This window comes from Cavia porcellus, unplaced genomic scaffold, assembly GCF_034190915.1.
Source record: "Cavia porcellus strain 051 isolate PalLab524CR breed Dunkin Hartley unplaced genomic scaffold, mCavPor4.1 scaffold_22, whole genome shotgun sequence".
Lineage (NCBI taxonomy): Eukaryota > Metazoa > Chordata > Mammalia > Rodentia > Caviidae > Cavia > Cavia porcellus.
In genome coordinates, this window is record NW_026947505.1 from 26,939,690 (window position 1) to 26,964,409 (window position 24,720).

At 38.1% G+C, this 24,720-nt stretch overlaps 1 protein-coding gene across 6 annotated transcripts in view; it reads right to left on the reverse strand.

Annotated features, from left to right (window-relative positions):
- Nucleotides 1-3,740: 3,740 nt before the first annotated feature.
- Serac1 (serine active site containing 1) overlaps nt 3,741-24,720 on the reverse strand; it is a 94,649-nt gene continuing 73,669 nt past the window's right edge. For all 6 annotated transcript variants that reach the window (XM_013151084.3, XM_063232956.1, XM_013151085.2 and 3 more), the window contains 7 exons: nt 15,278-15,428; nt 13,924-14,065; nt 12,938-13,032; nt 11,645-11,742; nt 10,514-10,696; nt 5,439-5,582; nt 3,741-4,531 (listed from right to left, as the gene is read on the reverse strand). In XM_013151084.3, coding sequence (XP_013006538.2) covers nt 4,395-4,531; nt 5,439-5,582; nt 10,514-10,696; nt 11,645-11,742; nt 12,938-13,032; nt 13,924-14,065; nt 15,278-15,428 — 950 coding nt within the window. In that variant the 3' untranslated portion in view covers nt 3,741-4,394. The remainder of the gene's footprint in view (nt 4,532-5,438; nt 5,583-10,513; nt 10,697-11,644; nt 11,743-12,937; nt 13,033-13,923; nt 14,066-15,277; nt 15,429-24,720) is intronic.

A 24,720-nucleotide genomic window follows, 5' to 3' on the forward strand; every position in this document is an offset into this window, starting at 1 on the left:
GGGAATTGCCAGAAGTGAACGAAAGAGCAATTTAAGGGAGAGCTGCTGTGTAGGAATGGAAAAGGCTGGCTGTCAACTCCCCATTGCTGATACTGAAGATTTAACTGTGGGTCCCAAAATGTTGACAAAGAGGAATACACAGCCCTCACTTGAGGACATTTTTTAAATTTTTCATTTATTTATTTATTGGTCTTTTGGGATAAGGTCTTGGTGTACAGTTCAGGCCGGCCTTGGGCTCATTTTGTAGCCGAGGCTGGTCTCAAACTTGCAACAGTTCTCCAGCCTCCGCCTCCAAGTGCTGGGATTACAGACGCACAGCACCACAGCCAGTAAGGACATTTATTCTTTTTTAAATTTTTATTTTTATTTTTTTAAGGACATTTATTCTTGAGCAGAAGAGTGACCCTGAGTACTTGCGTGATAGGCTGTGGGCACAAGAGATGCAGGTCTGGTCAATCTCTCTCTAGAACAAGTCTCTTCAGGTCAGTAGGACAGGGCATGGGACTGGATAGCCCCAATCTCACTTCCAAGTTGTGACAGTCCAGTTTTCATGGCAAAATCTAGAGATGCCCCTGCCTTGACTAGTAGTTTTGACTGCTAGTCCCTTGCTATGGTTTCTACCTAGATGTCCCCCAAGACCCTCATGTGCTCATAGGTGGCACTTTTGGAAAGTGATTGGATATGGGGGGTTACAGCACATTTGCTGTTAGCAGGTGGACAGGTCTGTAGGAGCAGCCTGAAAAGACTCCTCTCCCTCCCCTGCTTCTTCCTGCACTATTTCTGCTTCTGGCCCACAATGCCCCTCTGCCAAGGCTTCCTGCCTTGGAGCCAGCCAACTATGAAATAATAGCCAAAATAATTCAAATTGTGGGTGGTTAAGCACTGAGTTCCACTAATGGGAGAATAACTTAAGGTGTACCTCCCCTGCTAAGATGTATCAGTCATTCCTTTTTTTTTATGTCTTCACTAGGAAATTAGATCAAAACAACCTACCTTCCTATCAGTGAAAGAAAAGCCTTCTGTCAAATTTTATAATGACTTTTTCAACTTAACTTTTTCCTAAGATATTTACCAGGTTACATAGCAAAGCCTGACCAGTGTACACAGTGGCTATGATAACTTTTACTGCTCCACAGCCTTTTAGAATAATGTATCAAAACAGCAAACACTCAAGTTCAGTACTACATGTAAGTACAGGAAAATGCACCCAGAATCTACCCAGAAATGTACATTACTCTAGAAATTTACTGCATCTGTGTAGTAAAACACTACATTAAAATACAGTGGTACCTTGGCTCATGATGCTTTTGTTTACAACCAGAAGCATCTCGCAGAATTTTGTTTTTGTTTTCAAACTCGCATTGGGTAACAAATACAAACGACACACCATGGGCATCTTTTCCAAAATCATAGGATAAAATTCATGAACTATATATTTAATTATATGATATTATTTTAAATCACACTGAAGGGGGCCAGGGATGTAACTCAGTGGCACATCACCTGCCTGGCAAGCACAAAGTCCTGAGTTCAATTTCTGGTACCAAACAAAGCTAAGGGGATAAAACTATGACTGATTAACAGTATTTCCCAAGTCCTTGTGGGCTTGAGTATGTCCATTATTTCCTCTGTACTATGAAGCAGTTTAGCTGAGCATCAAAATTTACTGTTTGTTTTTCAACATTACTGTTTTTGTTGCTGTTTTGTTTGAGACAGGGTCTTGCCATGCAGTTCAGGCTGGCCTTGAACCACTTTGGAGGCGATCCTCTTGCCTCAGCCTACCGAGTGCTGTGATTATAGGTGTGTACTACCATGCCCTGCTCAACATTACTGTTTCCAACATGAGGTTTTTGTTACTTTTTTTAGAGGTCTCTGCTTGCATTTCCAAATATAGCATTTTAATTATTTCCCTTTATAGACTTTGGCTTAATAAGATCTGTCTGGCATACCTGTAATTGCAGCACTGGGGAAGGCTGGGGCAGGATCACCAGGAGCACAGGGATCCCCACTCCTTTGGTTTTCACTGATAATATCTGTCCATTGAGTTTACAGTTGATTTTTTTTTTTTTTTTTTTTAGGCAGGGTCTCACTATGTAGCTCAGGCTGGCCTTGAACTCAGAGCAATCTTCCTGCCTCAGCCTTCTAAAGAATAGGATTACAGGAAAGTGCCACTAGGCCCACCCCTGGCTATTATCTTCTAATTAAGAATTTTATTTTTCTTTTCCATCTATTATAGTTCTGCATCCATGATGGTAATGCTATTTATATACTTTGATGTGCTGTTTCCACAAATTCTATAATTCTGCTAACTGGTTTGGTTTTCAATTTGTTTTCATGTCTCCACCTTTTTTCTGTGTATTACTTTGTTGTCCAAGATTATGTTCCATTTAGACCGACTCTTTGGCCTTCATTACACTTGTTTCATTTTGCTGTATTATGTTGCCTTTCACTTGGTATGATAAGCTTCATCCAAATCCTTGTCTTTCTGATAAATGGAGGGTTGACTCACCATTTTATAAACAGAATAAAAAAATGCTAAAGGCTTGCCTAAAAAACCACATATTTTGCAATATACTGGATGTCTCTTCCACCCTTCTTAAAAGCACAGCTGTGATAGTTATTAGCAATTTAAGGGAAGGTGTTTCATTATATTAATGTATTAAGGTATTTCATTATATTAATGAAGTTGCTTCTACTGTGGTTTATCTGCCATAGTTCGTGGAAAACAGAACCAAAAGTAAGCACCAAACCTATCAAACCTCTTCTCCCCATGTCATCCCATTAGCTAACACACTTAAGCTACATTCATACCACAAGACGAGTGGGTAAATCATTCATTTTGTGGCTATATAATTAAAACAATTAGAAGTTGATGCAATAGGGTTTGCTGATGACCTTGCTTACCTTCAAATGCTGGGCTCCATTTTCAGCTTTGACACTCCCACTCTACCCAAGTCCATCATCTTCACAATGTTAAACACAGACTTAGCATTTGAGCAGCAATTCTGCTCGAGTAAAATAAGTAAAAACATCTATCCAAAACCCCCCCAACTTTGTACACAAATGATCATAGCATCATGATTTCCTAATAGCCACATGAAGGACAGAACCTATATGCCCAACAACTGATGAATAAACAAATATAGCAAATTTGGGATAATTTGAGTCATAAGCAATAAACATGCTGAGATATATAATATGTATATATATATATATATATATGTATATAGAAAACACGAAGAAAACAAGCACCTAGGGGGCTGGAGGTTTAGCTCAGCGGCATAAGCACCTGCCTTGTAAGCAGGCGGTCGTGAGTTCAATCCCCGGTACTGATAAAAAGGAAAAAGACAAAAAAAAAAAAAAAAAAAAAAAAAAAAAAAGAAAACAAGCACCTACTGTATGATTCCACTTGTATGAAATATTCAGAGGTGGCCAAAACACAGATATGCAATGCATACCTGTGTTAGCAGGGGCTGGGGACACAGGAGTGGGGAATGACTGCTGGTGAGTTTCTTTTTAGAATAATGAAATACTCTAGAACTAGATGATGATGATGGTTATAAAACTAGCTATACTAAAAACCAATGAATTGTATGTTTTTAAAGGCTGGATTGCAAGCTATGCAAATTATATCTTGATGCTTATCCTAAAGCCTGTCAAGATTTTTAGTACCACTTACAAATGAGCAAAGAAAGTATACTTAGCTAAAAAAATCTGAAAATGTTGATACGATATATATATATGCTTACAACAGTTTTATTTCATACTCTGGTCAGTAATGGATTAAATCCTTATCTGGGACACATGATAAGCATAGGACAGCTATGGTCTGTAAAGAATTACTATAGACTGGAATTCTAAAAAATTTGTCCTCAGCAATATGAAAACAAAAACATGTAAGGAACTCATCCATGCATGACAACAGGTCTAACAAAGTTAATACTATTGATAACGTGTTAGACAAAGATTCAACTGAAAGTTAAACATTAAAAATTTAAACTGATATTTTAAAATTTACAGCACATGGATACCCAGAACAAAAACAGAATCTTCTATGGTCTAGTCCACTCTTCTCTCCATTTAGGCATTCTCTCTGTAGCATGTTTACGGTGAGCTGAGTTGCCCACCAGGGCTCCCAGGTAAGAAGATGGTCTCTCTAGCCCCAGCAATTTTGCTCAGTCACCAGGCCCAGCACTGTGGGATTTCTGTAAGCCAGAAGCCACTCCTTCTGTCACTGCCACTGGGTGTGCATGCTTTCCAGTGTGTGAATGGAGAGCCATACTCTGTTGTCTGCACCACTCTAGACCACGCTGCTGCATCCTACTCAGGGCTTACATGGTAAGAGTATCAGCTTTCTTGCACGTATTCACATAAAAAATGGAAGAAGCCAGCAGTTAGTTTTCAAGATCTTTGGCTAAAGTTTCACGGATGAACTGTAGAGTACGCTGGTACAAAAAACCATCCTTTTTCTTTGGCTTACAAATGTTTAAATGGTTAACATCCACGGGAATTAGATCTCCAATGCCTAAGTCTAAAAACAAAAATGTCAATATATGTCAATACATCTAAAAGGCTTTCCCCCCCTTGTCAGGACTGAAGTCAAACGGGTAGTTTTTAATGCTATCTTGGTTGTGATAAACCCCACAAGATAAAGGGAAGTAAAAAGAAAATGTGTTAGGTATATGTATCAACTCCCCACAATAAATGTAATCATGTACTGCAAACACGTACTAATAAAAATTTAAATTTTAAAATAGGTTCAGTCAAGCTGAGGAATTGACTGTAAAGGAAAGCATTTCAAGGACTGACATGTATGGGGGAGCTACAGTACAGACAGTAATACAGGAGGCCATCAAGAAGAAAAGTTTGAGGCCTACCCTCAAGGAGGCTGTAAGTTTTTAACCTGTAATAATACCTGTACTGGTAGGTATTACCCATTTCCTTCTACTCAGGACCATGAAGAAGCTGTAGTTTTAACATCAGTATTTTTACCACTTTGGGGTGTTGCTTGCTTGAATATATCTTCCATTCACTAAAGCTTCTGGGCCTTTACATCCTACATTTACTAAACCTTTTAAATGAACAGATTTTTTAAAAAATGTTTCCAAATGCAGCTATCTGTTGAGTTGTCCCTTTTAATTCAGCTACCAGAGCGCCTGGTGTGACCTGCAGCAGGGAGGTTACTGCTGACACCTTATTTACATGTAGGCTGTTAACCTTTGTTGTCTAGTCAGTTAAACAGAGAGGGGAAGGGTAATGACAAAGCTGTACGTTTTCAGGGAAGTTTTAAACTGTGGCTAAAACAATAATAGAATTAGATTTTAGATCTTTGTTAAAAGTATCTCCTAAAACTGAGAAACTGGATATAAACTGATACGATTAAATGTGAGGTACTGCCCACTAGCCATCTAATGACCCAAAAGTTTCAAGAATTTTACCTGCTGATTCCTCAGGCACCACATGGAGTCTGATCATGTTGCCAATAGTTGTTGGCTGTGTCTCTACAAAATTCAGCACCTGGAACTTTTTATCTTTAGCAAACTCCAGAAAGTCATCCTGTAGTGCTTTAAGTGCAGGAGAATCTGTAAAATTAGAATAAGAATGTGACAGGTTCTGCTTACCACGTTTAAAATAAAATGCACTGATTTTTCAAATTTAGAGGCCATCAAGATTCTAACTCAAGATGGTGGCCTGAGAAGCCACTGTATGGTTTCAAATACAGGCAAAAGCCCCTCCTCCCCCAAAATTGAGAGGACACAGATAGCGGGGAAAAACGGTTTCACCACACTTACTGGCTAACCGGAAGCAGAGTCTAGGATATTCAGTGTATGAGACTACAGAAGGCCCTCAGTCTCCCATGAACTTTCCTGCCTTTTCTAGCCTCTTGCCCTCAAATATGAAACGGTAGCCAAGAAAAACAGCACCAGGCATCAGAGGAAGCCTACAACCTTAAAGATTACTAGATGAGCCTGGCAGAAAAGTCAACCCAACCACAGAAGAAACAAAGCCAAAGAAGGAAACAAAGGAACTTTTATCATTATTATTATTATTTGTGGTTTTTGAAATTGAACCAGGGTCTCTCACACACACTAGATAAGCATTCTATTGCTAAGGTCCACCCCTAGCCCTTTTAATTTTGTTTTGAAACAGGGTCTGCCTGAGTTGCCCACGGAGGCCTCACACTTGCTATCCTCCTGACTTCACCTCCTGAGGTGACACTTGGCTCAAAGAAACTTTTAAAAATCTTCTAATTAGCATCTTAAGAATGATCTGAGTCAATCCCTGGTACAAAAAAAAAAAAAAAATCTGAAAAGAAATGGAAGCAACAAGCTAGAAGAGGGTACTATGAATAAAGAGCCTTCAGAGAAGACAAATGAAGAGTCAAGACTGCTGAAAAGAGGTGACCTGCATGTAATTCTGCCACAGAGAAGAACCAGGGCAACAAAGGAAAATTTGTATTTCAAGGAAATGTTTGAGGAAACCTCTGAAATCAACAAGGCTGCATGGAGAGACAAAAAAGGCAATCTAAAGAAAAGAACAAAAAGCAAACTGCAACTTCAATTGGCTCCCTGGCTGAAGGGATGCTTACACTGCTGGGAGAAGGGAAATGGGCCAGTTCCCCAGCCCTGCTTGTAGCAGCAGGCCAGTAGTCCTAACTGCAGGGAGCTGGGCTGGGGCACATCTCACTGGCCAGAAGACGGCTCCTTCCACGTCTAGAAGCTTCAGGATCAGCTGCTGTCACTGCCACAGACCAAGTCCTACCTGTGCTTGCTCCGTGAGAGCCAGCCCATGGAGATTTAGTAACATGCCCCTATGTGATCAACACATAACTGAAAATATTTACAAGGAAACTTTAAAATCCCAGAAGAAAATGAAGATGATAGTATCACAACATACAAAATTTACAAGATCCAGCTAAGTAAGTAGGGAGCAGGAAGTCTTTAACAATAGAGGCATATACCAAAATACAGAAGAGCTGAAGTAAACAACAGTGTACTTTTAAGAACTCAAGAGCAAATACAAACCAAACCCCGAATCAGTGAAAGAAATAATCAAGAGCAGACAGTAAGTCAAAGACAATAAGGAAATGATACAAAGAATGGATAAATAGCATTTCTTGGTTTAGCTAGATTAATGAAGATGAAAAGACCCAAATAAAATTAGAGATGAAAAAGACATTAAAATTGATACCAAAGAATTTTACAAGATAAGAAATGTTAAAAATATAAAAAGCCTAGAAGAAATAAACTCCTGAATACACACAATCTACCAAAACTGAATTGAGAAGAAACTGAAAATTTAAACAGATCAATAATAAAAATAAAAATGAAGCAGTAAAAAAAATCTCCTACCTAAAAAAAGTATAAGACCTGATGGTGTTATTGCTGAATTGTATGCAACATTTAAAGATATAATTCTAACAAAACACTGAAAGAAACTCTGCCAAATGTTTTTACAAGGTCAGCATTATCCTGATACTAACACCAAAATTACAACAACAAACCACAGATCATATTCCTGACGAATACGGATGCAAAAATTCTCAAAATACTAGCAAATTCAATAGCATGTCAAAAAGATCATACATATACCACAATCAAGTGGGATTTATCCCAGTGATGCAAGAATGTTTCAACAAACATGAATCAATAAATGTGACCACATCAACAGAATTAAGAACAAAAATATATTTTAATAGATGTACAGAAAGCATTCTATAAGACTCAATATAAAAACTAACCAAATTATGCATACTTAAGGCTATACATGAAAAACCACAGCCAATATCACATTGGATAAAGAAAAGCTAAAAGTGTTCCTCTAAGATTGAGACTTTCACTGCTGTTATTTCATACAGCATAGGAAGTCCTAACAGTGACATTTAGGCAAGAGAAAGGAACACAGGATATCCAAAATTGAAAAGAAGTTAAATTATTCATGTTTGCAGATGACATGATTTTATAAACAGAAAACCAAATGGTTGGTCAAAAGCAACATAATTCCTGTTGGAATACACAAACATTTACTAAATTTGTAGGACAAAAATCAACATAAAAAGGATTATGCTCGGGCCTGGGGATTTAGCTCAGCGGCATAAGCACCTGCTTTGCAAGCAGGCAGTCGTGAGTTCGATCCCCGGTACCAATAAAAAGGAAAAAAAAAAAAGAAAGGATTATGCTTTTATATACTAATAATGAACTTGATGAAAAAAGATGACTTCGTTCATAATAGTTACAAAAATTCAAAAATAAACTTAGCCAAGAAAGTGAAAATTTCTACAATGAAAAGTATAAAGAATTGATGAAAGAAATTATTGAGAATGCAAGAAAATGGAAAGATACTTCATGTTCATGGATCAGAAGAATTAGTATTAAAAGTACCACACAACCTAACAAAGTGATCTACAGGATCAGTGCAATTCTCATCAAAATACCAATGACTTTCTTCACAGAAGTACAAAAAAGAGCCCTAAAATTTATATGCCATGACTGAAGACTTAGAATAGTTAAAGCAATCCTGAGAGCAAAAAATGCAGAAGGCCTCATAGTATATGACATTAAAATATACTACAAAGTTACAGTAGTCAAAATATCATGATGCTATCAATTAAAAGACATAGAACAATGCAACAGAGTAGGGAAGCTAGAAATTAACCATACTCACATGAATTATTAGTCAACTTATTTTTAACAAAATGCCAAGAACATACTCTGCAGAAAAAGCAGTCTTCATTAACTAGTGTTTGCAAAGTGCACGTGCGTGTGTGTATGTGTAAAAAAGGAGAGGAGAACCACGGAATGAAACTAAGTCCCTTCTCTAACTGTACACAAAGCAACTCAAATGATCAAATGTAAAAAACTAAAAAAAATAAAATTACAATTAGAAAACACAGTGAAACACTTCAAGACATCAATATAGACTATGTTTCTTTAGGTAGGACCCTAAAAACAACATAAATATAGTCAAGTAGAATTCTATTATCTTATATTAAGAAACTTCTACAAAGCAAAAGAATTAAGAGATAATCTACAAAATGGGAGAAAATAATTTACAAATATTCATCTGTCTAGTGGTTAGTATGTAGAATACATAAAGAACTTAGGAAACTGAACACTGTAACACCAAATAATCCAATTTTAAATTAGGCTACAGAACAGACACTTCTCAAAAGAAAACACTAATGGCCAGCCAACAAGTATAGAAAAGATGTTCATTCTCACTAACCATAAGGGAAATGCACATCAAAACCATGATGAAATACCACCTTACTACAGTTGGCATAGTAATCATCAAAAAGGCAAAAAACAAGTGCCAGTGAGGATGCAGGAAAAACGAAGTTTTATACACTTCAATAGATGTAAATTAGTATAGCCATTATAGAAACAGTAGGAAAATTCTTCAGAAAACTAAAAAAGGTACCATATAATCCAGCAATTCCATAATATACTAAAAACATACTTGCACCCTCATCTTTATTGCAGCAATATTAATAAAAGCTAAAATACGGAATCAACTAGATTCATCAGTTAGACAAACAGATAAAGACAGTGCGGTATATACACACAAATATTTCTGAGCCATAGGAAAAGAATGAAATTCTGTCATTTGGAGCCAATATAAAGCTGGAGGTCATTAAGTGAAATAAGCCATATTCAGAGAGAGAAATGCCATATATTCTTACTCATTTGTAAGAGCAAGTCAATCTCAGAAGAACAGAATACAATTAGAAACTGGGAAGGATGCAGCATTGGGAGAAATGGAAAGAACCTAAGTAAGTGGCACAGGCACCAGTGACAAGGAATTAGTTCTGGTTTTTCTATAATAACTACTAATAAAAAATAATCTTTATTTTAAAAGGACTAGAAAAGCATAAAATTCTCAATGCATATTAATGACTGAAGAGATGGAAATGCTTATTACTTTATTATACCCTGCATTTATATACCAAATTATAATAATGTATCCCATAAAGACAAACAAATATTTCAGTTGAATTCAACAATTTTGAGAAAGACAAACTCCACAAAGCAGAACAAAAAGAAAATATGAGCTAAGAGACAACTGGTGTATTAGGCTCAATCCAAGGAGTCTAAATTCTAATTAGTAGCTGTTTCAGGGAAAAAATGCTTACTGATCAAACATTTCATCTATTTTGTAGTACTTTATAATAATATGCTAAAAATCTTAAAAGTTTGTGTTTAATAGTTGATGATTTTCCAAATTTAGGAAAAATAATTTACTAATAATTTGGAATAATACTTAAAGCAAAACATTATGTACAGCTTTTCTAAGTGCTTAAGACAATACTACCTTGTGGTTATACTTGAGGAAATAGTGGCTTAAGAACAAAAAAAGAAAGTATCAAAGAGAAAAGTCCAAACCAGAAATTTTCCATGAATAGGCTAAATAGTCATATGAGTAACAAAATGAGATAAACTCAAGGAAGAAACTAGTTTTCTCTTCCTATATAATTAATATTAATATAGCCCAATTTCTTGTGTGACAAAATTACCTTTACTAAGTTCTTTTACTTCCAAAGAGGGAAAGAGAAGATAACGAATATTGACAGAGTATTCAGCTAAACGTGATCCATGATGAGGGACACTGTAAAAAATTATTCCTCTGGTATTCTTTATAACAGTACTCATTTCTGGCTTCTTGGAGGCTTCCAACAGCATCTTTTTGACAAGAAGACCTAGCCACAGAGAAGAAAGAACAATGGTGGATAAGCCATCTTCTTCACCACTATTTTTCTTTGTAAAAAGGCAAAATAAGAAATAGATACATTATTTTAAAACCAGTTAAACAATAATTTTTTGTACTACAAAAACCAAGTCCAAGATGTTTCTGATCCTCTAGAATTCACAGTAAAAGCCTACTAACAAGGTAAGACTAGAAACTTAGTCTGCAGGTCATCTGAGCTGGGTGTCCCATCACTGAGGTACTGCAGCTCTCCACCCTGCCACCTGGCCTGCACCCAGGAGAACATTAAGATGCAGTTATAGTTCCACCAAGGACACCCAGCTGCTGTGGAAAAGGCACCTAGGAAGGCATCTTTTCTTCGATCATCCTACCCAGGTAGTATGTCCAAAGAGTACAAAGATGGCGACCACAGATCTTTGAGGTTGTAAAGGGCTACAGCCACTTTTCTTTTAGCAAAAAGGTGCCCTGGGCTCGGTCATCCTTTATCTGAGCATTTTACCACATAAAGTAGGCTGGGGGCCGTAGAATGGGCATCTTCAAGGTAGATGGGAAAAACAGCTGGGTTGGGGGAGACTGGGCAGGAGAGCAGCATGGACACCAAAGAAAGTCTGCAATGGTGAAGGAGAAAAGGAAGGATGAAAGCCCCGGGCTACCCAGGAATGCTGGCTTATCCAAGTCCAACTTGTAAAAATCCTTCAGTGTGAGGCTAATTACCAGAACACAAAAGCATCAAGTTGTCAAGCCCTGCCCTCTTGCATGGTTTGTACTAGCTGTCCCACTTCTAGAAAAGCAAAAAGCAGGGAAGAAGAGTAGCAATGTTAAAATAGGGGTGATGGGCTGCTGCAAGTAGGTAAAATAGAGAAAACAAAGAATTTCACATAAACCCCACTGACTTGACAACTTCACAATGGTCATTCTGCAAAGATCAAACCATCCTTACCTCCCATGCTATGTGATATCCAAATTACTGGCCTATCCCCAACACCAGCAGCTTTGAGCTTCCTAAGAAGTTCGTTGCTTCTGAATGCAATGGACTTTCTGAACAAAACGAAAACAGGAGGCATGACAGGAGGCATGATCTCCCAAATCTATCTGCTACTAACTTTATAAGTCAGAATGCTATATACTATATTTTGGACTGAAGGATACCCTTACTTGCTCAGTTTCTGAAGATGCTCATTCTCTTTCTGCAACATATCAGCACTCGCATAACTAGAGCCACCTAAGTACAGAACAACCCATTCATATACTAAAGAGTATTGTTTTAGCATCTAATGTGTCTGACAATTTTTTTTTCTTTTTTTTTTACCTGAAGATTATGATTTAAGTGTCTGACAATTTTTATAGGTCTTAGCTCAGCTTCCCCTAGCACTCAGGGTGTGTGTGAGTTCCAATTCCACTGTCTAACTATAGAAGTGTCTCTAGAGACTATTGTCTTTTGTGCATTTTGGTTCACTTGCATTCATGCTACAAATTTTAAGCTTTCATTATTTTGGTTTATTATTTAGAAATATACTAAGAAGTCATTCAAATCAGTGACTTCAAAATAGTAATTTTAAAACTAAAGGAAAATTTCAAAACTATCCAGGCTGACAGAGTTCCCAAGAGAAATGGGAGGGAGACTGGATCCTGCTGCTTGCCAAGCATCTTCTCAGGCACTTCTGCAGGCTCCATGCAGATGGCAGTATTTTAATAACACTGGGTAGACTTTTTCCCTCAATCTATACATGAAGGTTCCCACACAGTAATAATTTGTGTAAGAGTGGAGTCAAAGGCAGGACTGGGCTACAATCAAGGTCCCATTCCCAGAAAACCACGGCTGTTTCCTATTTACTCAGCCAGGATATGGGCTATAAGAGAGACATAACAGCTGAGTTTACTCAGCATCTTTCCTCTTTGCCTCCTTTTGCCAGCATGGTTGTGAACACAAAAGCAAAATACATCACTTTTGCTCCTGGTAGAAATTATATACTGTTACCGAATCCATGATCTTTCATTATTGAGTTACAAAGGAACTAGGTTAGGAGCTCAATACTGACAATTATCTAAGATTTCTTCATTATTTTTATAAGAAAACCCTGGCTGGGAGTAGAGCACTTGCTTGGCATGTACATGGCCCTGAGAGTCATCCCCAGGACTAAAAACAATTCTGCCTATAGTATTAAAAGATAAAAATCAATTCCCATCTCAGAGGATCTTCTTCATACTCAGTGAATATCTCCTCTAAAGTTACCTTTCCATTGGGCACCTTGCTCTCCAATCACTGAGGCTGGTATCATACTCCACAGATATAATTCGAAGAGCAGGACAGTCTCTTGCTAACCATGTCTAAGCAAAATGAAAGTTATATAAGAACATGCATGAATTTCCACCTCCTCAACTTACTTATTAGTTGAATTTGTATCTAAAGGCCTCATGCAATGAACAACTAACTAAAGATGACATTGAAAAGTTTGAAGGTGACTATAAAAACAAGGATTCTATGTTTTTGTATCTCTGGATAAAACAATATGAATGCATTGCCAGTATATTCTCAATATTAACCTGCAATAGCCCAAAGCAAAACTTGTTTTTGGAGTCTAGATCCAACAGGCTTTTAAAAGCATTTAGTCAAAAGCTACAATCACAGACTGTAATCCAACAGAGAACTTTGGTACTGAGAATTCAAGGATAATAGTGACAGTTACAGGTCATCTTTGGGACCCCTGATTTTATGGTCATCTTCATACTAGTTCTCTGCCTTTGTGAAGGTGAGCAAAAGGTAGTCAAGGAAAGCCCTGGAAACTATTCCCACCTATATACAGCATCAATTCAAAATGAGCTTTAGTTAAGTTCCATTAAGTGAATTTAATCTAGAGTTGACGCCCTTCGGAAAAAATAATATAAAACAAATGAAAAGTAGAATTACTTCTTCAAAATCTTTCTAGCTTTATATTATAAAGATTATAAAATTGATTACATAATTATTTATATTATGCTTCAATGTAAGTGAGTTATGTGCTTATCCCTTCTGTTTTACTTGCAGAATATACTTTTAGAGGCTATACCCTATAGAAACTATGTAACAAGATCACAAACCCAGCTGTTAATGTAAGGTACTACAGGAGTCTCCTCTCCAAACCACAGGAAGAGAAAAGGTGCAAGTCATAGGGAGACTGCAGTAACAGTGGCACTTCAGTGTGGGTGCTTGAGCAGCCAGCCAGAGCCGCTGCTTCTTACCTTGGGCCAGCATGTAGTGTACCTGTCTTCATCCTCCCAAGCCTTTGCAATCATAACCTGCTCACTGTCCTGCTGGCGCCATGTTTTGAATGCTGCTCCCATAAGGCCATGAATAAAAAGGACATCGGCTTTAATGGGTTGACTAAGAGGAGAGAGAGTTTTAAAAAGAAGCAGAATAAATGCATTATTGCTATGTTAATATTTTATGTATCATTCTATGGGTGATGCTTTGGCAGGCTTATTATGTGACATAAAACAAGGATTATGGCAAGTTTGAAAGCACAGTGTTGCTGAAATATTCCTGAAGGACTTTGGCCAAAGAAATACACAGAGCACACTCACTGCTCTCCCCATAAAAAGGGAGCTGTGCTTAGCATATCAGCCACAAAGGACTACAGTGAGCTCAGTGGCTCATCAAGTGACAGGCGCTATCATCAGATTACCCTCTGAACAAGTTTGTAAGAATATTCTAAAAATCAAAGCAACGAAAATTGGTAATATGTTGATACAGTTTCAAAGCTAGTACATACGAAATTTCAAAATTTTATTAAAGAAAACTATATCAGAAATAGAGTAAGTGAGACGTCAGGCTAATATATTCCTTCTTTGGTGATATTAAAAATTAAAGGCAGTGCATTAGTTACAAACTATAGTATACATGCAATCATGCAACACATACACAGCATACATTTTATTTACAAACTGGAATTGAACCGGCAATCTCTTTCAAATTTAAAGGGTTTTCTGGGTATTTCTTAAAATTATTCTTAAAGCATGAAATGAGCATACAAGAACTATGTACTTTTTTATTGCCACCCTTCCTATACTTACTGCCTCACACCACTGGAAATAATAACCAGCAATAACCTTAAAAGAACAAGAGTCTATTTTATTTTATTCCTTCCTACTCATGTGTTGACTCTCAGCATAAACTTGCTCCAGCCTGGAGCTCCAAGCCCACACTGAGGTTCATCTGGCTGCTTACATCAATGAAGTCTCATCTTCTTCCAATTCAGAGTGACCTCTGCAATCCAAATCAGTTCCTAACGCAGATCTAGGTGAAAATGCTTCGAAACGAAGACACATTACAAAGTGTAAGTGCTACAGAGCCTAACAGGTGAATGCAACCTCACTGAAGTGTAGCTGTCTACCGAGATCCCTGATGATTTTCTTCTTGTGCCTTCAGGACACCCTTCAGTTCTTGTGAGGTTATTATGAATAAATTGTTTCAGTATTAATAAGGTATTCAGTATGAATAAGGTATTGAACTTACCTAAGTATGCAGAAGTATTAAAACTTTAAGCCTTCTGGCTTTATGTGCCAAAAAAGAACACCACCAGTATTGTTTGCTCACCTTGTTCGATGCTGGGGATGGAGTACATACACACCATCCTGATATTTCTCTTGCACAGTTTCTCGGTCTAGGTTAGCTAGAGTTCTGGCAGCGTGTGAAGCCTCCATAATGTGCTGAGACTTCAATGCTTCTGCCATTATTGACACCCAGCCTAGTGAAAAGAAAAGATCTAAATACTAACACAAATCTGTCTCACACTGTAGAGAGGATTCAAATGGGAACAATCTGTTGGAGAAAGGCAAACCTCAAGTGTTTGTCTTGGGTGGGGGAGCCTGAAATGCTAGCTCCATTTTGCCCCGGGAGCCTCAGTCCCACAGTATACCATCATGGATCCCCAATTACAGATTCCTTGAGGGATCTCACAGAAAGAAAGAGGGGTACAAGAACCATCTTATCTATTCAGAAAATCTAATACAAACTGCAATTATTGGAGGTGAGATCACAAAAGGGAAGAACTGTGATGTTTTACTTTTTGCAAGAATTATAAAACCCCATGGGTTAAAACACACCTGTAATCTTAGGTAGAGGCTGAAGTAAGAGGACAGTGAGTTCAAAGCCAACTTGGCCTACAAAGTGAGTTCAAGGACAGCCTGAGTTACTCAGCCCCAAAACAACAAGGCCAACAGAAAATGCATGGATAATACTATATATATATATATATATATATATATACTATGTCTTAATTTATGGTTTATTTTTTAAAACATCACATATGCTCTCTGGCATGATGGCACATGCCTGTAATCCCAATACATGGGAAGCTGAGGCAAGAGGATGGCCATGAGTTTGAGGCCCGAGTACACAGTGAATTCAAGCCCAGCCTGAACTAGATAGCAAGACCTTGGTCTAGAAAAATAAAATAAAACTCCATATATGTAAATATGTATGCAAGTGCATGCATGCACACATACACACAAAACCACACAAAGATATAAAAAGGTACAGTACATCAAACTCAAACAGTTGTTACCTCTTAGAAGGAAAGTGGGATATAAGAGAGTTCTGTAAAAAAGGTAGGTTTAGGGCTGGGGATTTAGCTCAGCGGCATAAGTACCTGCCTTGCAAGCAGGCAGTCGTGAGTTCAATCCCTGGTACTGATAAAGAATGAAAAAAAAAAAAAGGTAGGTTTGATTTTTTTGCTGGATCTGTTTTCTGAGGTAGTTATAGTGAGACCCTATTTATACATTATTTATATAGCTTAAAATGAAGCTGAAAATGAGCCTTGAGATCAGACTTGGTCTCAAATTTCTATTCCCCATTTAAGTGCAGTTTTGTTTTTGTTTTTTTGTACCAGGGATCAAACTCATGATCTTGCACTTGCTAGGCAAATGCTTATGCCATTGAGCTAAATCCCAACCTTGAGTTTTTACACATCTTCATCAATAGTAGGTGTTAGCAGTATCTTTAACTTTTGTAAATCTAAATGCAAAATTTTGCAAGTCTGATACTATTTAGACTGATATAAAATATATAAAAAACGAGTAAAGACAAAGAATGCCTAAGGGAATGAAACAAAACAGGGTACCACAGAATTCAAATTGGAGTGTTGGGAGTAATGAGAGCTCACCAAAAAGAAAATACAAGTAATTATCTGAAAAGTTTAGCTACACAGAGGAGAGCTGGGTGTGGTGATACCTGGAAGGCCAGAAGGCTGAGGAAGGAGAACTGCAAGTCCTGCCTGGACAACTTAATTACTTAATAAAACCCTATCTATCTCAAAAAAAAAAAAAAAGTCTGCAGATATACCTCAACGCAAAGGTTTGGATTCAATCTCCAGGACTGCTGAAAGGAGCCTGGGGAGCAGAAATCAGTGGAGAAATGGGGTTACAAATTTTAGTTTGTTTTTTCTATTTTTATCTTCCCCTAATTTGTGTTAACCCGAAGGGCCCAGCTGAAAGGGAACAGCTAATTTTGCAGACTATCCAGAGACAGTGAAAGGAGATGAGAGCCATGCATAATTGGAGGCCTTGTAAGAGATGCCCCTTTCCCTATTATCAAGAAAAGAAATTGGGGTGAAGCTTAGTAGGGAGAAACTGAAATTATTTCAGTGAAGTAGGAGAAAAGGTCATCTCATGAGAAGGAAGACTATGAAGAAGGTAATACTCATTGCTAAACACACAAGGACATACTGCTAGAGAAATAGGGTTCTCTGACAAAAATGACAATGCTTTAATTTGTTGCTCTTGTAAGCACTGCAACAATCAGTCTGCAATGATTCTGGGCTTAGCCGCAGTAGCAGCAAGTAACAGGCTTCATATATGACTGGGCTCTTGAGCAAGGGAGTATGAAAAGAGTATCAGGAAATGGAAGTTGTAGATACTAGGAAGAATGGTTTACTGAAATGATGAACCAGGAAGACAAGCAGAGGAGAGGTCACAACAAATCAGTAAAACTGATGGACTGTGAGAGAAGCAGAATCAGAAGACAAGATTCTGGTAGAGAAAAAGACTAGACACAGCGGGAGCAGATGCGAGGAGGATTGTGCGGAGCCAGTTGAATCAGTGGTTCTTCAGGTGAAGCAGCTTCAGGCAGTGACTCAGTTGAAGGTCTGGCATGGGAGTGGAGTATCAGATAACTTAGGACCAACAAAGGTCACAGAACTGCGGCCAAGATGGCTAATGGGCTGTCAACCAGAAGAACTGAAAACATGGAACAGAGCAAGTTCCACTTGGAGAATGGTGAGCTTTTTCTGTAATACAATTTGATCAAAACTAATTTTGCTCCAGTAGCTATCCTGCTTAAAATTCTTTCATCTCCATGCCATCAATGAACCTGAAGATAGGTCAACAGAAATCATCCAAAGTACAACAAAAAAACAAACAAAATTAAGAGTATCGATAACCTCCAGGACAGAATCAAGAGTCTAATACATATTTCTGAATTTCCAAAAGAATGGAAGAGAGAAAAAGAAAAATACTTGGAGATATACTGGCTGGAAAGTTTCCAAATTTGGTGAAAAATGTCAACACACAGATTGATTTATTTCAGTGGACTCCAAGCAGGCTAAATATAAAACTCGCAGTGAGGCACTTTAAGTCTACACTGAAAATCATATGTAATCTTAAAAGAAAAAAAAAGTTACACATAAGAACAAAAGTGGGAAGAAAAGAATGTTTTCATAGGACAATGGATGCCAGGAGAGGACAAGATGACACTTTAAAAGTTCTGACAGAAAAAAATAACATCCACAAAAAAGTTTTTGTACCTTTTGATTTTTTACTAAATAAAATCAAAACAAGTATATTTTCAAAAAATGAAAGTTGAGAGAATTTAGAGCCAGTAGACCTGTAATATAAGGGTTACAGGAAATTACATCAGATGTAAATTTAAATACACAGAAAAGGAAGAGCACTGAAAATAAAAATTAAGTAAATAAAAGGATTTTTCTTTCTAAATCCTTTAAGTATCACTTTACCATTGCTATCTTGGTTACTTTTCACACTGTAGAGACAAAACACTGGATACCCAAAGTAAAGGAGGAACAGTTAATTTTGGCTCACAGTTTATAGAGGTTTCAGTCCACTGGCACCAAGAAGGGTGGGATGGCAGAGGGGCATCACAGAAGAGGAACAGGTCATGGTGGGCAAGAAGCAGCCGAGCACAAGCAGCAGCAGTAGCTACCTCTTTCTTTTATCCCTTCCAGGCTCTTTGGGTGGTGCCACCAACACCCAGGTGGGCATTCTGATTACCCACATCCAGAACTATGCCAAACCAATCCGTGGACTAAGTTAGTAATCACACACTCTTAATCCCAGCATCACATCCAGCTACCTCTAAAAAGTCCCATTTATGACCACATGAGGCTTTGGGGACACACCTAGACACAAGGCCTAACATTTGCTATGATTTGCCGGGTGTGGTGGTACACATCTGTAATTCTAGCACGTGGGAGGCTGAGGCAGCAGGATCAGTGTCAGTTCCAGGCCAGCCTAAGCCACATAGTGAGTTCAAGGCCAGCCTAAACTACATGGAAGACCCCATTCTCAAAAAAACAAAACCAAACAACAGCAACAAAAATTTTCCATAATTTGAATGTCTGTCCTCTGAAATTTGGGTGTTGTCAGCATGACAGTGTTAAGAGGTGAAGCCTTTAAGAGATAAATAGGGCATAAAGGCTCCTCCCTCACATGTGGAATTAAGGTCTTCCTGAAAAGGTCTTCGTGCAGCAGTAGACTAGATGGCTGGCTTCTCCTTCAGGCTTTGATCACGTGATAACACATCAAGAAAGCCTAACCAGACATCTTACTCTGGACTTCCCAGCCTCCAAGAGAGTGAGAAATAAAATTTCTGTCCTTTATAAGTTATCTAGTCTGAGGTATTTAGCTAAAACAGAATAAAATGGAGTAAGACAAATATTCAAACAAAAATAGTGAGAATGAGGGGCTGGGGATTTAGCTCAGTAGCATAAGCGCCTGCCTTGCAAGCAGGCAGTCGTGGGTTCGATCCCCGGCACCAATAAAAAAGGAAAAAGACCCAAAAAAAAGAGATTAAAAAAAAATAGTGAGAATGCATCATAACCCTAGAACACATTTTGTCAGGGATATGAACTGCAGTGTTGTAAGAGTCTCATATTATATGAAATGGCATGAGATTAATTCAAGGATGTAGTTAAAGATATAATGGTTTTAAAATATATACACACAAACCGTATAAAAATACAAAAGAAGAAAAAGAACAAAATGTAAAATATAGTCAATAAAATAGTCAAGAAAGGCAGGGCATGGTGATTCACGCTTGTAATCAGGATGAACATTGAGAGTTCGAGACCAGCCTGGGCTACAAAGTGACCAAGGCCAGCCTGAACTGCATAGAAAGCCTGTGTCAAAAAAAGACAAAAAAAAAAAAAAAAAAAAAGGCAAGAAAGAGAAAAGACCAAAATACAGAGGTAACACAAAGCTAAGAGCAAGGTGACAGTCAATATCAATAATTACACTAGAGGGCTGGAAATGTGGCTCAGTGATAGAGTTCCTGCCTTGCATCCACAATGCCCTGAGTTTGATCCCCAGCACCACAAAACAAAAACAAAAACAACAATAACAAAGAATTACATTAGGGGTAAAGAGACAAACACTGACTAATAGGAAGAGACTATAAAACTGAATCTAAAAGAAATATCCAATTATATATCCAATCTAAAAGAAATATGCAATAATATTCAATACACTGTTTATAAAAGATCCACTTTTTAATTAATTTTTCCCTTTTATATTAGTATATATTTCTGATATATACAAAATAAATTCATTACGGGGAATTGGTACATATACATACCTATCACATCTTGACCCTTTTTACTTCCCTTTTGGCTTCCCTCTTATTTAAAGTCACAAAAAGTGAAAGTAAAGAAAGAGGGAAAGAAGCTGGACACGGTGGCTGACACCTGTAATTCCAACACTGAGGGGGCTGAGGCAGGAGAATCACAAGTTCAAGGCCAACCTGGACTACACATGAGACTCCGTCTTGGAAAAAACAGAAGGGGAAAAGATGAAACTCTACAGCATATGTTACAAACGGCAAGCATAAGAAAAAGCCAGTGTGGCTTTTAAAACACTACACACAACGCAGACTTACAGGAAAGGAGTATTTCCAGAGAGAGCCAAAAAGGGAAGGGAGAGTGAGTGCATGCATCCATGTGCATGTATGTGTACATGTGTACTTGCTGGTCAAAGGATACAAACTTCAGACAGACAGGAGGAATACATTCAAGATCTCCATCATACAACCTACAGTTGGTAGTAATGTATGTGTAAAAATTCCCAAGAGAACAGGTTTTAAGTGTTCTTATCACCAAAAAAGTGAGGTAATGTATATATTACCTCAATTTATCCATTGCATGATGAATACATATTTCAAAACAATGTATACCATAAACATACCCAATTTGGTCAATTAAAAAATATTACAATTACAGGGGAAAACGAACAATACATATATATATGAGGGAAGAGCAATCACAAGGTAAATTAGAAAACATTTCAAATGGCTCTAGATGTATGAAAATATATCTAAAATTTGAGTGGTATATCTGGAGCAAAGTGAAAGAAATTTATAGCTTAAATGCCAGTGTAAGAAAATAACTATATTGATTTTAAAACACATCTTCAAATTTTTGAAACTATTCTCATCATGAAATGATGAATTTAAATCTCTTCCTTGAATATGGGTTAGTCTTAGAAACTACTTTGTAATCAATACATTAAGGTAGAAATTCCTCCCAAGGATAAGTTATATAAAAGAACATGTATCTGGCTTTTTCCTTTGAAACACTTACCCTTGGAACCCATCATGTTTCAAGGCAGCTTTCAGCCTGCCCAGATGATAGCCAATAGCAACCTGAAAGCCATGTGAGCAAGCTCTCATTCATGTGTGGTCCCTACCACACAGCTGTTACTCTTGCTATCATGCATGAGGCAGATGTATGCCCTGCCTACAGAATCTGACTCAAATTTGAGATTCCTGACAAAAATAAATGCCCACTAGTCGAACCCCAGAGTTCTGGTGGTTTGATGCATGGCAAGAGACAATTGAAAAAAGAAGAAAGGTTAAACCAGTGATCTAACCTCAAGCTATGAAAAGAACAAATTACAGTCACAATACGTAGAAGAAATAATAAAGAGTAACTTTTATATTTTTAAAAAGTTATAAAAACTCAAAACATTAAAGAAATATGCAACAGACGCCATATTTAGTTCTCAAAACTTAACACATGGGCTGGGGATTTAGCTCAGTGGCATAAGCGCTTGCCTTGCAAGCATGTAGTCCTGAGTTCGATCCCCAGTACCAAAAACAAAACAAAAAACAACATGTATGCTATTAGTCCTTTAGATAAAAAGGCACTAAACTCTGACCTACATTTTATCAAAATTAAATCTTGTGTTGGTCTAAACATACTCAAGGATTCATAGTTTGTAGTCTAAAGATATCAGAGTATTCAATTTCTACTGTATTTATAGGAATTAATATCTCCAGGTATGTGTATACTTATTTGCATCTGTGTGTCTATCTTATCTTGCTCTATTGAAAGAGCCAATAAACAAAGACACCTCAGGAGCCATAAGGACTCTTAGCACTTAGCTGTTGGGCTCCAATAATCATACTTCACTAAAAGGAAATACAGTTCCTCAGAGAAATGAGCCTAAAACACCGTATTAGGCCAGAAAGTAAGAAACGCCCTGGCAAAGACTGATCCTGGGCATACCACAAGGACACAGGGACCAGCTGGTTAAGACTACCACTACTAGTGTCAAGTGAGACAATCTGGCAAGTTATTAAATCCAGCAATAAGTTAGGAATCACTATGAACAGAAAATCATGTGTGCAAGCTGACAGACGGAAGAAGAAGAAAAAGAAAGAGGGGAAGGAATACAGGGATAGAGGGAAAGAAGGCTCTTGCTTCTAATAAAATGCCAAGTGCTGAAAAACAAATGAAGATGGGCTGGGGATTTAGCTCAGCGGCATAAGCAGCACCTGCCTTGCAAGCAGGTGGTCGTGAGTTTGATTCCTGGTACCGATAAAAAGGGGGAAAAAAGTGTAAAAAAAAAAAGAAAAACAAATGAAGAAAGTAAGCTAGAGTTGGGAAATCATTTTGTAACCATTAAGGTATAGGCTGGATCAGGCAGGAATTTTTGGAGTATGAGAAATTAGATATCTGCCTGGTCTATTAGTTGCAAAGGAGAAAATAAACTATACATTGGGCTTCTTTTTGGCGTACACTAAACCATATTAAAAATTATATAAGTTCCGGGAGAACATGGCAGACAGATAGCAGTAGCTACGGAGGCTCTCTGAAACACCCAGCTTAGAATCCAGGAATGGTGCTGAGTAAGGAATCATAAGCAAGAGGAGATATGCCCGGTGACCCAAGAACGAACTGGGCTGAGAGAAACCAACTTGGAATGCAATCCTGGTGCTATAACAGGAATAGATAAAGCCTCCACGTGGAAGCTGGAGCCCACGCCATTGGAAGCCGCGATTTGGGTTTCCAGCCGCGCAGCGGCTGCGTCTGCATCGGCGCAGCAGGGAGAGAGACATGCGGAAGCTCTGAACGGGATCCGTGAACGGAGTTCAGAGCGGGACGGGCAGGGAGCCATGCATCCACCTCCGGTGAGTGAGGGAAAACTGGGTCTCTTCCCTACGGTTTAGGAGACTCCAACAGAGGACATTCTAGGACCGGGCAGACTTGCGGGAACAGGGCGCTGCAGTGACTTCAGTCACCAATCCGCCTCTCAAGTGGGATTAGTGAGCAGTGCCTAGCCCACGTGACACTGCTGGCTGAGACCCAATAGGCTAGCACAGCCCAGGTCCCAGCTCCTGAAGGTGACCTGGAGGGGTGGGTCCCGCATAGGCTGTCTGGTCTGTAACTCCCTGGTGCGCTGCTGTGGGTGGGAACACCTAGCCGGCCCAATTCAATCAGACTGTGGCTGACAGGGAAGGAAGTTGGGCCTCCTATATACGCTTGCATATATAAGGAACAAAGAATATGGGAAGAGGCAGCAACAAGAAAGGGTCCTCGGCCCCTAATCCTGAGAAAGAAGCAACAGCAGACACAGCACCAACAGACATAAAGCGCTATCTTGAGAGCCTCATAGACAAGTTCAGGAATGAAGTTATTAATGACCTGAAGCTAGACATAAGCAGAATAGTTAGAGAAATGCTAAGCACCACCCAAGAAAAAAACAGATGGTGGAATGGAAGAACAGAAAAAAAGGGAAGAATTGTTTAATAGAGAAAATAGAGAAAGCATAGAATACGTGAAGCAGGTTCAAAGAGATTACCAGGAAACTAAAAAGTCTATTGAAAACTGGCATAACAGCTTGAAAGAAACTAAGGACAGATTATCTGAACTGGAGGGCAGATTTGTAATATGGGAGCATGAAATGAAAAACTTCTTAAAAATAACAAAGAAACACACAGCAACAATACAAAGGCTAGAAGATGATAAGAGGATCTATAACTTAAGAATTAAGAACATAAAAGAAGAAGTAGGGACACAAACAAATGGACTACGAAAGCTATTCACAGAAATAATCCAAGAGAATTTCCCTAAATTTAGCAAAAGGTAAAGATACTCAGATGTATGAGGCATACAAGACCCCAGCCACCTACAACCCAAACAGAGCAACACCCAGGCATATAATAATCAAAATTCCAGAAATCCAATATAAGAACTGAATATTAAAAGCCGTCAGAGACAAGAAACAGATCACTTACAAGGGAACACCCATCAGAATTATAGCAGACTTCTTGGCACAAACCATCAAATCACGAAGAGCGTGGGGGAAATAATTTAAGCTTTGAAAGATAATAACCTCCAGCCAAGATTGATATATCCTGCACAACTGTCCTGGAAATTGATGGAAAAACAAGGTGCTTCCAGGATAAAGATGTATTGTATTCTTCTGTCTCCATCGGTCTTAACAGGTTGTATCTTATTGGATTTTATT